The 12,985-nt window shown below is 46.1% G+C and overlaps 1 protein-coding gene across 8 annotated transcripts in view; it reads right to left on the reverse strand.

Moving 5' to 3' along the window:
- The window catches only part of RASSF7 (Ras association domain family member 7), a 126,181-nt gene that overhangs the window by 108,997 nt on the left and 4,199 nt on the right, over window positions 1-12,985 (reverse strand). For 4 of the 8 annotated variants that reach the window (XM_065591977.1, XM_065591974.1, XM_042862142.2 and 1 more), the window contains exon 3: window positions 1,881-2,006. The exons of the other annotated variants lie outside the window; for them this stretch is intronic. In XM_065591977.1, the coding sequence (XP_065448049.1) occupies window positions 1,881-2,006 (126 nt within the window). The remainder of the gene's footprint in view (window positions 1-1,880; window positions 2,007-12,985) is intronic. 8 annotated transcript variants of the gene reach the window in all.

Raw genomic sequence — 12,985 nt, forward strand, 5'->3', positions numbered from 1 at the left:
CTCAATCATACACCATGGTGCTAATCACTGTACAAACACTGAACAGAAAGACAGTCCCCACCCTGAAGAATTTGCAATGTAAGTACGGAGCAAAAGACAACAGGTGGATACAGACAGATGGAGTGGTAACAGGGAAACAATGAGACAGCATCAGTCAGAATGATAGGCAGTAGTCTCAGTACACCAGCTGCCTAACTTTTAAAACCATTAAAGAGCTATATTTTATATGTAAATTAAACTACTGCATATTTCCAGTCTGGTGCATGAGTGTGTCACAGAATGAAGGAATCCTCCATAGTGTACCTGAGAACTTGCTTATAGAGTACAAGTTTGCCTCCAAGTTTAGTGCTGCTTCGGGTGGATATTATCAGCTACAATGGAACAGGGATCTTCTGTGATCCTTAACTGACCAAGAGAGGAAGCATGGTCTTGTGGTTAAGGCACTGAACTAGCAATCAGGAGACCTTGGACTCCTTGTGTGACATTGGAGAAATCTTGTGCCTCGATTCCACATTCGTAGAATGTGGAATAGTAATACTCCCTCTGTTTTGTCTATTTACAAGTTCTTTGAGGGCAAGGACAGTCTCTGACTAAGTGTATGTACAGCACCTAGCACGATGGGAGCTGGGTCTCAAGGTGCTACTGCAATAGAAGTAATAAGCTGCAAACAGAAAGATCTTTGCATTATGACAGTGTCATCACATAGTGATGCAATGTGTCATGATACTGCATTATGATGTCACATAATACATTCAGGACTGTATCCGTCCTCTTTCACAAGCCAGGCCTGCAGAACAAATTGGGGCTCTTCTGGGATGGAAGGCAGCCTTAAGAGAGGATTTAGAACCCCAAGAGCCTTGCATGATGATGCTGTTAATTTGCATGCTCATATTTTCACAAATGCTGCTCTATGAATTTTTGCCTTTGCACAACACCTTGCAATTCTCGCTGAAGGCTGATTGGACTCACCCTCTGTTTCTGCACTCTGCATCCCAGATTGCTCAAACAGCCCCTTCTTTACAATGCACTCTTCACAATCACAGCAGCTTCCCTAGATTTAACTGAGCCCTTCCTTTCTCACCCCTCCTCCAGACTGCAGAGGAACAGAACATAAGACAGGTTTTTCTCTGTTTGTGCTAAAGCAAAAGGATCATTTTCAAGAGAAGCTCTCTCAGCAAGACAGGTTTCTTTCGTTTAAACCCAAATCCACCTTCTCTGAAGCATAATATATCCAGCAGAACTGCAAGTCCTGGAGGTCCTGATGGATTTTGATCAATCAAGCAAACCAAAAACAACCTGACGTCATTTGCTAGTCCTAATTTTTCGTCTTTCCAAAAAAAAAAAAAACCAAAAAAACCCCAAAGCCCCTAAAGTAGCTATGTATTTTTTAAGCCTTTTTCAGTGGCCACTTCTTCAGCTATCCCTCTGTCCCACAGTCAAACCTGCAGTAAACGTTATTTCTAGTAAGCGTACACACCAGATCCTCTGCTGGTGTGGCTGCACTGAAGACAGTGAAGCTGTGGTGACTTAGACCAATTTACGGCTGCTGAGGATCTGGCCCTGAGTCCTCTCTTACTCAATCATTTTAAAGTTTTGACTACAATTCTGCCTGACTTGTTGTTGCACACCAGTCTGAGGTGATGGATTTTTTTTTTTAACGGCCTCTTGCAACAGGTTCCTCTGTATATGTACAGATTTGGGATGGCCTGAGAGCACTTTCCTGGTAATAGGAGACAGATGGGTGATGTGACAAGCGAGTTAACACAAATAGGGACCCTCCACAATGCACACATCACACCGAAATAGACACAAAGCTAACTGCAATTCAAACATTTGAGCAGAAAGGAAGAGGACCACTGGGAATTAACACAAGCAGGTACCTGGAGAAGGGCTGGTGACCCACTTGATGCTTCTTGGTGCGTGCTGCCTGCCTTTCTTCAGCGCCTGCGGCACTTCTCTGGGGCCCAGGAAAGCATGGCTGGCCTGCTTCTCGTTGCCACGGCCACCTAGGCTTTCAAAAAAGGAGCTGGTGACCAATCAGACCTCGGGCTGGAGCACACTCAGCCGTGGGTCATGTGATGCCAGCATTTGTGTGAGTGAAAAGGATGACAGTGTCCAGAGGACCAGGGGGAGCTGCCTTTGAATGGGCAATTCCATCTCCCTCCCCTTCGCCCCCTCATTACTGGAAAAGCCCATTCTATTGAGCTGCAGCCCTGAGGGAGGGAGAAAAGAAAGCCCCCTGCTAGAGAGAATAGAAGGGGCTGAGCCAGTGCACTGAAGCCTGCCCCATGCCTACCAAAATTGGATTCAAAAGCTTGAGCCTTTCTACTCATCCTCCCTCTTCACATCCCCATTTCATTTCACCCCAAGCTCCAACAGCTGCTTCCCTGGAGACCAAATGACTCAGCCAGCCTGACTACGAAAGAAGAGAGCTTTCTCGGACCAGGCCCTGCTGGAGAGTTCTTTTGGGAACTGATGTGATCCGGACTGTTCTCGCCATCCCAAGGACCATCCCTCCACCTGCAGCTCCTCTGGGTCCTGTATCTGCCCCACAGCTACAAATGCAGACACATGCACTCAGCAGTACTGCATTCTGGGTCTGGTGCAGAGCTGTGCCTCTCCCGCTTGGGACACAGGAGCAGCGGCAGCATGTGTGTGTTCTGACATGATACTTGTAGCCACACCGTTGTCCTACTGTTCGGCTCATACACCCCATAATATGCTTTCTGAACAACTCAGAGCAGTGATACCAAATCCCTCCTGAGGCAGGTGATGTTGAGAGCACAATTCTGCTACAGACTCCTTAATGCCATTCTGTTCCCATTCAAATGCACGGGGTGTTCACCATAGGGCACACTGGAAATTAAAGAAAACACTCTCCCCTTCTGCTAGTGGGCTAGTGGTGGTGGGGCTTAGCTCTCTGTTATTCTATAGGGGAAGTTTGAGCCTTCCATAGCTGGTGACTGTAATAGGCTGGCAGTGTTTACCTGAAATACTCCGCCCAGTTAGCTGGTATTGATCCCAGGGTTAAATAGGTTCTGCTGGCTCACTAATGCATGGGACTTATTTACCACCCCAAATAGAAGGGAGGTGAAGGTAGCTCTCTCTCAGGAAGAGAGGATCTAGGGTGTGAGCTCAGCAGTCTGGAGGGAGGATCCATAGAAATAGCCAAGCCTCGGGAGAAGATTTGAGATGACTTATGTTATTTTATTGTTTTCTTCATTAATAAATCCAAACCTTGGAGAAGGAAGGAGATTAGCCTCTATGTACAACACAGAACGGTCTATGTGCCTGATTCTCCACTCCATTACCTTAGCTACTGTATCGTAGTGTAATTCCACTGATTCACTAGGGTATACCGGAGAAGTGAGGCATACCAACAGCACAGTATGTTACTGACAATGATCTGCTGCTCACTGCCTCCTCATGGTTAGTTACAGAATGCAGGAAAACAAAGAGCTCTGTGTCTGCTATTAGAACAATTAACAAAACGATGAGGGTGAATCATCCAGTCCAGCAAGAGAAATGGACAAATGAGTTTTACTGGCTGTTCAGAAACAGGCCTTTTCCTGCTGGTCCTGTTTTACTACCTGTACAGAACCCAATGTCCATATCCCTGCCCTGGCCTCTGGGCTCAGCATGTGGCCCTGTAAGATATATAGGGCCAAACTAGCTCCTGCTGTGGCGGTTTTGTACCAATTCACCCAGCGTGCAGGAATCTACACCACCTCCCTCCATATCCCATGGTGTAGGGAAATAGCAGGGGGAAAGGGAGCATGGCCAGAATGGCAATTCCTGGCTTTCAGAACTGCCCCTTGGGACCACAGGCAGTCAGATGTAACATAGCACATCACTGAGACCACTCTAAGTTGTGCCTCAGAAGTAACTTTAGGCTCAACAGCTTGAGGATTAGGTGGGTGTAAGCATGGCCTACCACCTCCTTTGTGGCTCCCAGTCAGTCAGTCCTGAGTATCCACCCTATATATTTTATAAAATGTTTTGTTGTCTGTCCCAAACATGACTATGGCAGTAGCCAGTGGCACCCAGGTAACACAATCCTTATAGTCTGATCATTCCCAGATAGTCCTATTCATAAAAACAAGAGCCAGATTTTTCCCATAGCATAACTATGGACGTTAGGGTCTACTAAAACCAACAGGGATGGATTTGTTACAGTGGTAAGAATTCATGCTCCTGTTCTTTTTAATCACACTGTTTAACTTGAGTGGGTGTGGAGCTGTGGTACGGCAACAAGCACCCTGCAATGTCAGGCCCAGCCTTCGTTTCCCTTGTTTGTCCACCAGTGAAAGGAACATTCTCTAACTGACCGATACAAAGCCCTCCTCTGGGTATAGTGTGTTCATATACACCAGTGCACTAGTTCCCCAGAAGCCTTGTAATAAAACTACTCTCTAATTCCCACAGTAAACATACAGAGAGAGAGGGTTTTTCCATTCCCATCTCCAGGGACCTCACCTCCAAGTCACCCACCTGAGAGTCAACAGCAGCACTCTCCCTCTCCCTCCACCCCCGAGGACACCAATTTCCAGACCTCTCTGCCTGAGAGTCTTCCCACAGCCCTTCACCCAGAGGGCTTTCCCCTTCCTACAGTGTTCCACTCCCCCAGGTATCCCTACCTGCAAGCCCTACATCTGCTCAGCAGGGTCCATCATCCCACACCAACCCTCTTGCTTCCTGGCACAGCAACCCTGAGGAGCTGGATCTTTCCCTTTTTCCTAGGGGTCACGGCCCAAACTCTCCTGTAATGCATCAAGGGCTCCTCAGCTCACTCTGCTCTGGCCAGTGCTTATCAACCATCTTCCTCTGAGCTCATCACCAGCAGCTCACATTTACTGTCCTCCTTCAGGTCTCCTGCAGCCCTTTCCCTCTGACAACTCTCTCTGCTGCATCTTCTGTCTCTCCTCTGGTCTCAGGCAGCTCACCTGCCCTACTTCTTTCAGGCTCTGACTCACCCAGTCTCCAATTTATATAGCCCAGGGCCTTCTCTTAAGCCCAACTGGGAGGCAGTGACTAGTAGTCACAGGTGTATTGGACCCCGCTCCTTCTTAAAGGGGCCAGTCAACCTGTCACAGGAATATAACCACTGTAGCACCAAAGGAGAATGGTAATAATGCCAGCAGCCCCATTAGTGACCCCACAGGTGGGATGATAGCAGACCAGAGTGATAAAACAAGGACATGTCTGAGGAACTTCCTATGGGCAGCTGAGAAAGAAACAAGGGAACTGCCTTTTCATCAGAGTGAAGCCAGTCAGAAATTAAAAAACAGCAGCAGTGTTATTAATACTATTATAGATATAGCTATATAAACACCACCTCCCAGGTTATAATTATATGGTTACATAAAATGGCTAAGCAGTCAGAGACGCAGCAGGCTGGGCATTATTGCATAGTACACCACACCACAATGAGTTGCATCATTAGGCATGAATGATGAAAGATAAATCACCACCAGCCATCAATGAGGAGTGTTGGTTATTAGACCACAACTTACACCTGGGAATGTTTTATCATTCCAACTACTAAATGGCCACACTAATGAAGAAAATAAAATGTCTAGTGTTTCGAACACTATAGAAATAATACCTGTACGCGCTAAGCCACTGTTCCACTATGTTGGGCCAACAGCAGGATTGGAATGGGAACCTTCAGCGCTAAAGCATGAGCCTTTACTGTTTCAGCTAAAGCAATAGTAGCATGACTCATAAACCTCTTTAAACCAGAAGTAATAGTTGCAGATTCATAAACCTCTTATGTGGAGCAGCCCCTAGAGGGAGACAAATATCCACATGCTCCTTGCGGGTTACACTGTCACCAAGGGGGTCTCTAGAGCAGCATGTTGAGCTTAGTTCCAAGCTGTCAGTGCAGCAGGTCCCAGGGATGTGGCTAATGTGACATATTTGACAATGGGGAGGGAGTGTCTGGCTTCGCTCTGGAGCAGCGTCCTGTGGATGAGTCAGGGGTGGAGCTGATGTGCTCCAGAAGGAGTTCCATTCAGCTAGAAGGATGGGGCAGTCAGACAAAATACGCCTTGTTGCAGGGGATTAGATAGATCAAATGGACACGGGGATCCTAGAGGACACCTCCTCCTTCCCAACAATTACAATATTACTATACAAAAGGCCAAAGGATAATAATGAAACATTAGACAGGTTTAATGGGGGGGGAATTAACCCATTTAATAATCCATGTCTGAAAGTAAGTAATGTTTTTCCAGGCTCTGCTGGTTTGTTTCATGACTAGCATTGCTGCTCCGGCTCCATAGCTCCTTGGGACTGGCACAGGAAAGCCAATTATTAGTATGGTGTGCTAATGTCCCATCAACATGATGGTGCAGCTTCGCAATGCTTTCATGCACTGACTCAGTGCTGCGATGTGAAGATTCAACATCAAGATGCAGCATCACAATGTGATTTTCATTAAGGGGTCAACCCCTCTGGGAGCCCCCAAAAATGCGATATGAAACAGCTATTAGGGCTTGTCTACACTAGTGAGCTTACAGTGGCACAGGTGTACCGATTCAGCTGTGCTGCTGTAAGATCACTCATGTAGCCGCGCTATGCCGAAGGGAGACATAATAGATGGGAGCTCTCCTGTTGACATAATAAAACCACCTCCCCAAGTGCTGGTAGCTATGTCAGTGAGAGAAACTCCTGCTGATGTAACGCTGTCCACACTGCGCTTCTGTCGGTGTAATTTATGTCACTTAGGGAGATGTTTTTTCATAGTCTTGAGCGACATAAGTTATACCGACAAAAGTCGTAGTATACATAAGCCCTTAGAGATAGAGACAGGCTGACAGAAATAAAACCCAACCCTAAGTAGAGTGCCTTCTCCATCTCCGGATCTGGAAGAGGGCCCAGGAAGTATTGATTTAATTCTTAATTGAATGCATGTTTATGTGAAGTAATTCAGAATTATTCCATCAATGCAAACTTCTCTAATAATATTATCCACGCAACCCAAGAGCTTCGTCAGCCTTTCATAAAAGATCCATTATTCTGAGCCAATTTATTACAAACAATGATAGAATCATCAGATCCCAAACTGATACACTATGAAGCTAATACCGAGGTTGTTTTTCTGAACAACAGAACTAACTACATGGGAGCAGATAAAGGGACAAACTCACAGAGACTAAAAGACTTGCCCAAGAAAATCTGTAGCAGAGGAGGGAATTGAACTCAGATCTCCCTAAGCACCAGACTAGTAGCCTAGGCACTAGACCATCTTTTCTCAAAAACACAGGGGTTTGACCCTCTACTGGTATAAATCGTTATGGTCACTGGTCCTTGAATTAATCTCATAGCCACCTACAAACTGGCTAAGGAAAGTTGAAGAAAGTTCCCCCTTGGTGTTCATCAGTGTCAATCTTTGATTAGCCAGCAACACAATGTAGTGTCTCTCCCTCAGGCTCTGAGCACACTGCTGTGGTAGCTTTACCTGAACATGGTAACCTAGAGAGGCAGAACTAGAAATCTTATTTGGGTGTCCAGGGTAATGCAGAGCACTATTACCAGGCCAACCTTTCAGTGAGCTATGGGCATGTCTTCTAAGCAGGACCCTCTGTTAGCCTGAAATGCAGTATGCTTTCTCCTACCTATATGCCACATGTAGCATGTCTAGTGAAGAGAAAGACAGAGACACAAGGAGACAGGAGGCAGTAGGGGGCGGGTGGGCAGAGGATCTATCTATACTATAAAAGAGGGTCATTTGTAAAAGTACTTGCAGCTAACAATTTTCTCCCCCAGTCTGGGTGAGGCAAAAGGTCCTCTCTGTGGCCCTCTCTGCTTTGTCCTATCTAGGCTGACAGGACAATGGGAAGGTAGAAGCTAGGAGTGGAAATAAGTTGCTGGTGAGCAAAAAACAGAATGAAGAAAACCAGTCTATTGTAGGCTGGCGATGCACCCAGTACTTCCGGGAGTGTGAATCTGACCTGCCACCCTGGGTTGCAAGCACTGGGAACCACCTATTTAGCACCAAAGGATGTGGCTGTCATCCTGGCAGCAAAGGGGGCACCCATGCAGAAAACAACCTAGGTGGGACTGTGACTGACTGGCTTGTTTTTGGAAAATAATTGGAGTCCAGGCCAGCAGCAACCTTGAGATGTGCGGCTTCCATTAAATGGAACTCAATAAATAATGAAAGGACTAAAGGTGTGTGAGAAGAATTCCTCCTCCCATCCTCCCCAGCCGTTCTTGGTAATATTTATCTCCTCCAGTTTCCTCTGTGGCAAGTCATGACCAAAAAGAAGCTCCCTACAATCCACATTTATACCATATGCAAACGGACACCCAGGAAAGTGTAGGGCTGAGAGAAAGGTTTTGCAGTCATTGCTAAATGTGATCTATGGAGGGATGATGTGCGGGTCAGAACATATGACTCCCACCTATACAGACACTCCATACACATCCTTCCCCCTCCCATGAAGCCAGTCTGGGTTTGAACATGTGCCAGTCCTAGTTACATCAAAAACAGCTCTCTCACACACACACCACCAACCAGCCACCCACACTCAAATTGACCCTTCCTCCATATATTTTTTTTTGCTCATCACTCTCCTCTCCAGACTAGGCCTTCCATAATAGCTCTCTCCCCGCCGCCACCACCTGCCTCTATAGTAGGGTCTCTTTCCCAGGGATTTTTTCCCCAGTGTAAATAAAACTGAACAGTGGGAAAGTGCTCAGTGCAAACACATACATATATATCTCCAGTTTCAGGTAAGATGCAAACACTGCTGTGAATCACAGCCTTAGCCATAGCAACACATATCAGTGCTACAGAGATAAAGGCTTTGAGATTACAAAGTAGCTGGAAAGGCACAAAAAGGAGGAGGATACGGGCTAATCAAGGCCTAGGGAGTGGCTGGCTGGTTGCAGGAGGCAATGGAGCAGAAAGATGAAAAGCCAGGCATAGTAAGAAATGGATCATGTGTCTCTGGATTTGAACATTGGCATGTCTGACTCTTTCTCCCTATGTTTCACACTCTGGCTGTTCAGTGAGACAAGGGCTCGTGTTCCGACTTACACTGTTACCACCAGACCCCTCTGAATATAAACATGCTGCCTTGGCCAACACACAGAATAAAGCATGTTTATCATTCCACGGTGTCCGAATAAAGACCTGCCACAAACAAAGAGCCAGTTTGTCTAAAAATAATGGTGCTGCGTCAGTGTGTGGGCTGTGAAACAAAACGATATGAAGTGTTTGTCTCAGCTGCTTTATCCCTCTATTGTAAGGCAGGCTGGGTGATTAGAACACCAGGAACCAATGGTCATTCATCCAGTGGCTGGATTTCCACATTCCTTCCAAGTGAGACTGTATTCCATTAACAGGCACTCTGAGCCTGGGGGTGGCAAGACAGATACCACTGGTGCCACATCACCACCGATTGTGCAGCACACAGAGTACAGACAGCTAGGACCATAGCCTCAGCTGGCGTGAGTCAGCCTAGCTCCACTGACTTCTACGGCGCTACACTGATTTACACCAACAGAGGATCTGGCCCATCATTTATCACTGTACATTTAGCCCTGAGGTGGTGCTGAAGGGACAGCCCTGCATACTGAAATAATCCTTGCTTTATTCAGAGACGAGATACGGCATGTTACAGCAGTTCCATGAGGCCGCAACTGAGATCAGAACCCCATCCCACCAGGTGCTATCCATACACACAGTAAGAGTCAGTCCCTGCCAGGACTCCAGGGACCTGGGCTCTAGTCTCAGCTCGGCCACTGGCCTACTGAGTGCCCTTGGGTAAGTCCCATCCCCACTCTGTGCCTCAGTTTCCCTATCTGTAAAATGAGGATAAAGCTACTGGCCTCCTTTGTAAAACATTTTTAGATCTATGAATGACAAGTGCTATATAAGAGCTGGATATTATTATCATACATATTATTATTTTACAGATAGGGAACTAAGGCACAGTGAGACTTGCCTGAATGCAGGGCCAGGATTGGAACCCAGACCTCTCTATGGTTTTGCATTTGACTAAAATAATTAATTTTTTTCTTGGCGTAAAGGTTCAATTCCAGGCTTTTAAGGATGACCTGGATGTCTAGCACTTAATCCATAATGCACCCCGGGAAACTGAGGATTGGTTTCTGGTCTTGATCGTTTGCTCTCTCATCCAGCCTGGGGCATGGATCCCAACACAGGACAAAACAGAGGGACAGCCTTTAATTGCTCAAAGCCAAGATTTTCAAAAGTGACTAGCGATTCTGGGTGCCTCCGTTCTTGGGTGCTCAACTTGAGATACCTAAAAGGGGCCAAGTTTTCAGAAACTGCATAGCATTTGTCTTCTGAAAATCAGACCTCTTTAAGGTGCCTCACACTGGACACCCAAAAATCAGTAGGCACCACTGGAAATCTTGGGCCAAACCTGACCCCTCTTCCAGATCACACTGTCTGGTGCAGAAGGAGTTTCTGGCTAGTACTCATAAGCTCGGAGTGGCTGCAAGATGGGGCATACAAGACTGGAAAAACAGAGAGGTTGAGGAATTCTTAGGGTTCCTGTAAGAAATCAGATCACCCCAAGTCCTCTACAGGGAAAAAATAGAGTCTCAGCTTTCTTAACCTCTTCCCAAAATCTCTCCAGGAGCATTGTGACCCTTTTGGCTCTTGCAGAGAACTAAAATCTCTGGGCAATGTTCTCTTGAAAAATGATGTGGGGTTTTTTAAACCAATTTGAACTTTGTGATGCTGCACAGCCCACAAATAGAAAAAGAGATTACAATAAACCACCCACCGTGTACAAAGAGAATGAGATTAGAGATGGTGATACAGGTTCAGAAGCCTTCTCTGGACAATTTACAAAAAGGAGCCAGACAAAACAAGATCAAACCTAAGCATGATTATTTGGAGAGAAGGGAGGGAACTTGAAAGACCCTGTTTGGAGAAATGCAAATGGGAGCTGTATGCATGTGATGAGGAGGGCACAGGCAGGTACCTAGGTTGGGAGGCAGAGATGAAAGGGTGTTGAAGGGTTAAAGGGCTATATTGAGCACACAGAGGAGACTAAATAGATTGGAGGGTAAAAATCCAATAAGGAGATCTAACAGTAGGAATCCAGGCCCTTGAAACAAGGAGGACGATAGTGTTAGCAGCCAAGGAAAGGATTAGAGTGTAGAGGTAAGAGCAGATTTACAGCTGGGTAAGAGGAACTTGCCAAGATTTGAATGAAAAAGAAATAAAAGAGGAATTTTACCTGGAGAGGAGTTCAAACTAAAATGTCAGCTTTGGCAAGGTTCAAAATCCAAATGTCGCAGCTGGCCCCTAGCTCTTTAGTAGCCCAAATAGCTTCAAACTTCAGGGAAGTTTGAAACTAGATCCAAACTTTCCAGCATGGGTCCCCCCGTCTAGTAAAGTCAAAAGGAATAAACCAGGAAAGAATGTATGATTATGTTGGACTTTTCCCCGCTATCTTTCAAATATCCACCCATGGTAAAATAAAAACTGAAGAGGAAAGGACCTGTTATGTCATCTAATCTATTCCCCTCAACACCCAGTCAAGGCATGATTGGGCTCTAGAGTCAATTCTCTAGTGTTTGCAGTGGAATGTCTATAGAGAAAAACAAAATGGATTTATGATGGGAAAAGTGTTATTGCAGTCAGGACACGGCAAAATACCCAGGCAGCTCACAGAAACAGGCTACATCATTATCTCTTTAGAAGAGAAAGGGAGAAGTGTATACAAATTATGAAGAGAAAAAAAATAAGCTGATTACCCATGGTATGCGGTGCCAATTACTTAAGCAAACAGGATCAGGAAAGCTGGCACAGCTAGAGGCTGTGAAACAGGAGAGGCTGGGCAGAGGGGAAGGTTAGGAGGCAGGTAATCTGATCGACTGACCACAGTCGTCAGTGCTCCAAATACAACCCTTCCCCATGACATCAGAAGATAGTTAGTTGCATGTAGCTAATCAAAAACGACTTACCCAAAAGTAAAGATGGGCAAGAGAGGCAAAATGCGGGTCTGAATCCGAACAGATTACAGGTTTTCATTCAGACCCATTAGAGAGACCTGGATCAGAACTTCCCCAAAGTTCTGCAGTGGAGGAGGGAGTGTTTAGACATGGGTTTCTGGTGCAGGCCCATTTCTCCATGTGATGATTGTTCTGAGGTGAGAGTGTTAGAAATCCACATTCTAGTGTTTTTGATCCTGCATGAAGCTGGGATCACAATGGTCCAGGCACACAATCCTGGCGTAACTAAACTGTTGGTGTGTGTCAAGGGAGCGTAACAGCCTCCTTAACTAGATATTATGATACAATGCACCTAGTTCATCCTCAGAGCCAGAATGGTGTGGGAATCTGCAGAATAAGAGTCTCCTCATACTGTCCCACCACACCTGGCAGACAGGGACCACATCTACGGTCGAGAGGAGAGTTCAGTCTTCGTGCTCATTCAGTCCTCTTCTTCATCTGTGTTTATCTACAAGGAGGCCATGTAATGCTCCTTTGGGGAAGGTGAACACTTGTCCACTGGGAACCAAACCAACAGCGTCAAGCTCATTTCATGCCATTCAATGGTCATCAGATGGGAACAACTTTTGGTCACTACAAGTTCTTGAATCTCTATCTGAGAGGTAAAATAGTCTATAACCCTTTACTAAGCTCCTGGGGCATCCAGTCTCCCTGCCAAGAATTAAAGGCAGTACTCACTAGTTCTAGCGGGGAAGGGTACAGCGATCACAAGGCAGAGTTATGTGGCTGCAGCTTTAACTCCACCGTAAAGTGACTTATAAGAGCACTCCACTCCTAGAGCCAAGTTCACCCTCAGCTATTCCCATGTCACTAAGGTGTACCTGTACCCAGCATAAATGAGAGCAGAATTTGCTTCCTGGACACCAAAGAGCTATAGAGTGGCCAGCATCTTCCCTTGTCTCCCTCTCCTCCCACTTCATTTCTACTGGCTGAGTGGTTAAAGCGCTCAGCTACCATCCTGAAGGGCATGGGTTGGAGTCAA

This window comes from Chrysemys picta, chromosome 4, assembly GCF_011386835.1.
Source record: "Chrysemys picta bellii isolate R12L10 chromosome 4, ASM1138683v2, whole genome shotgun sequence".
NCBI classification, from domain to species: domain Eukaryota; kingdom Metazoa; phylum Chordata; order Testudines; family Emydidae; genus Chrysemys; species Chrysemys picta.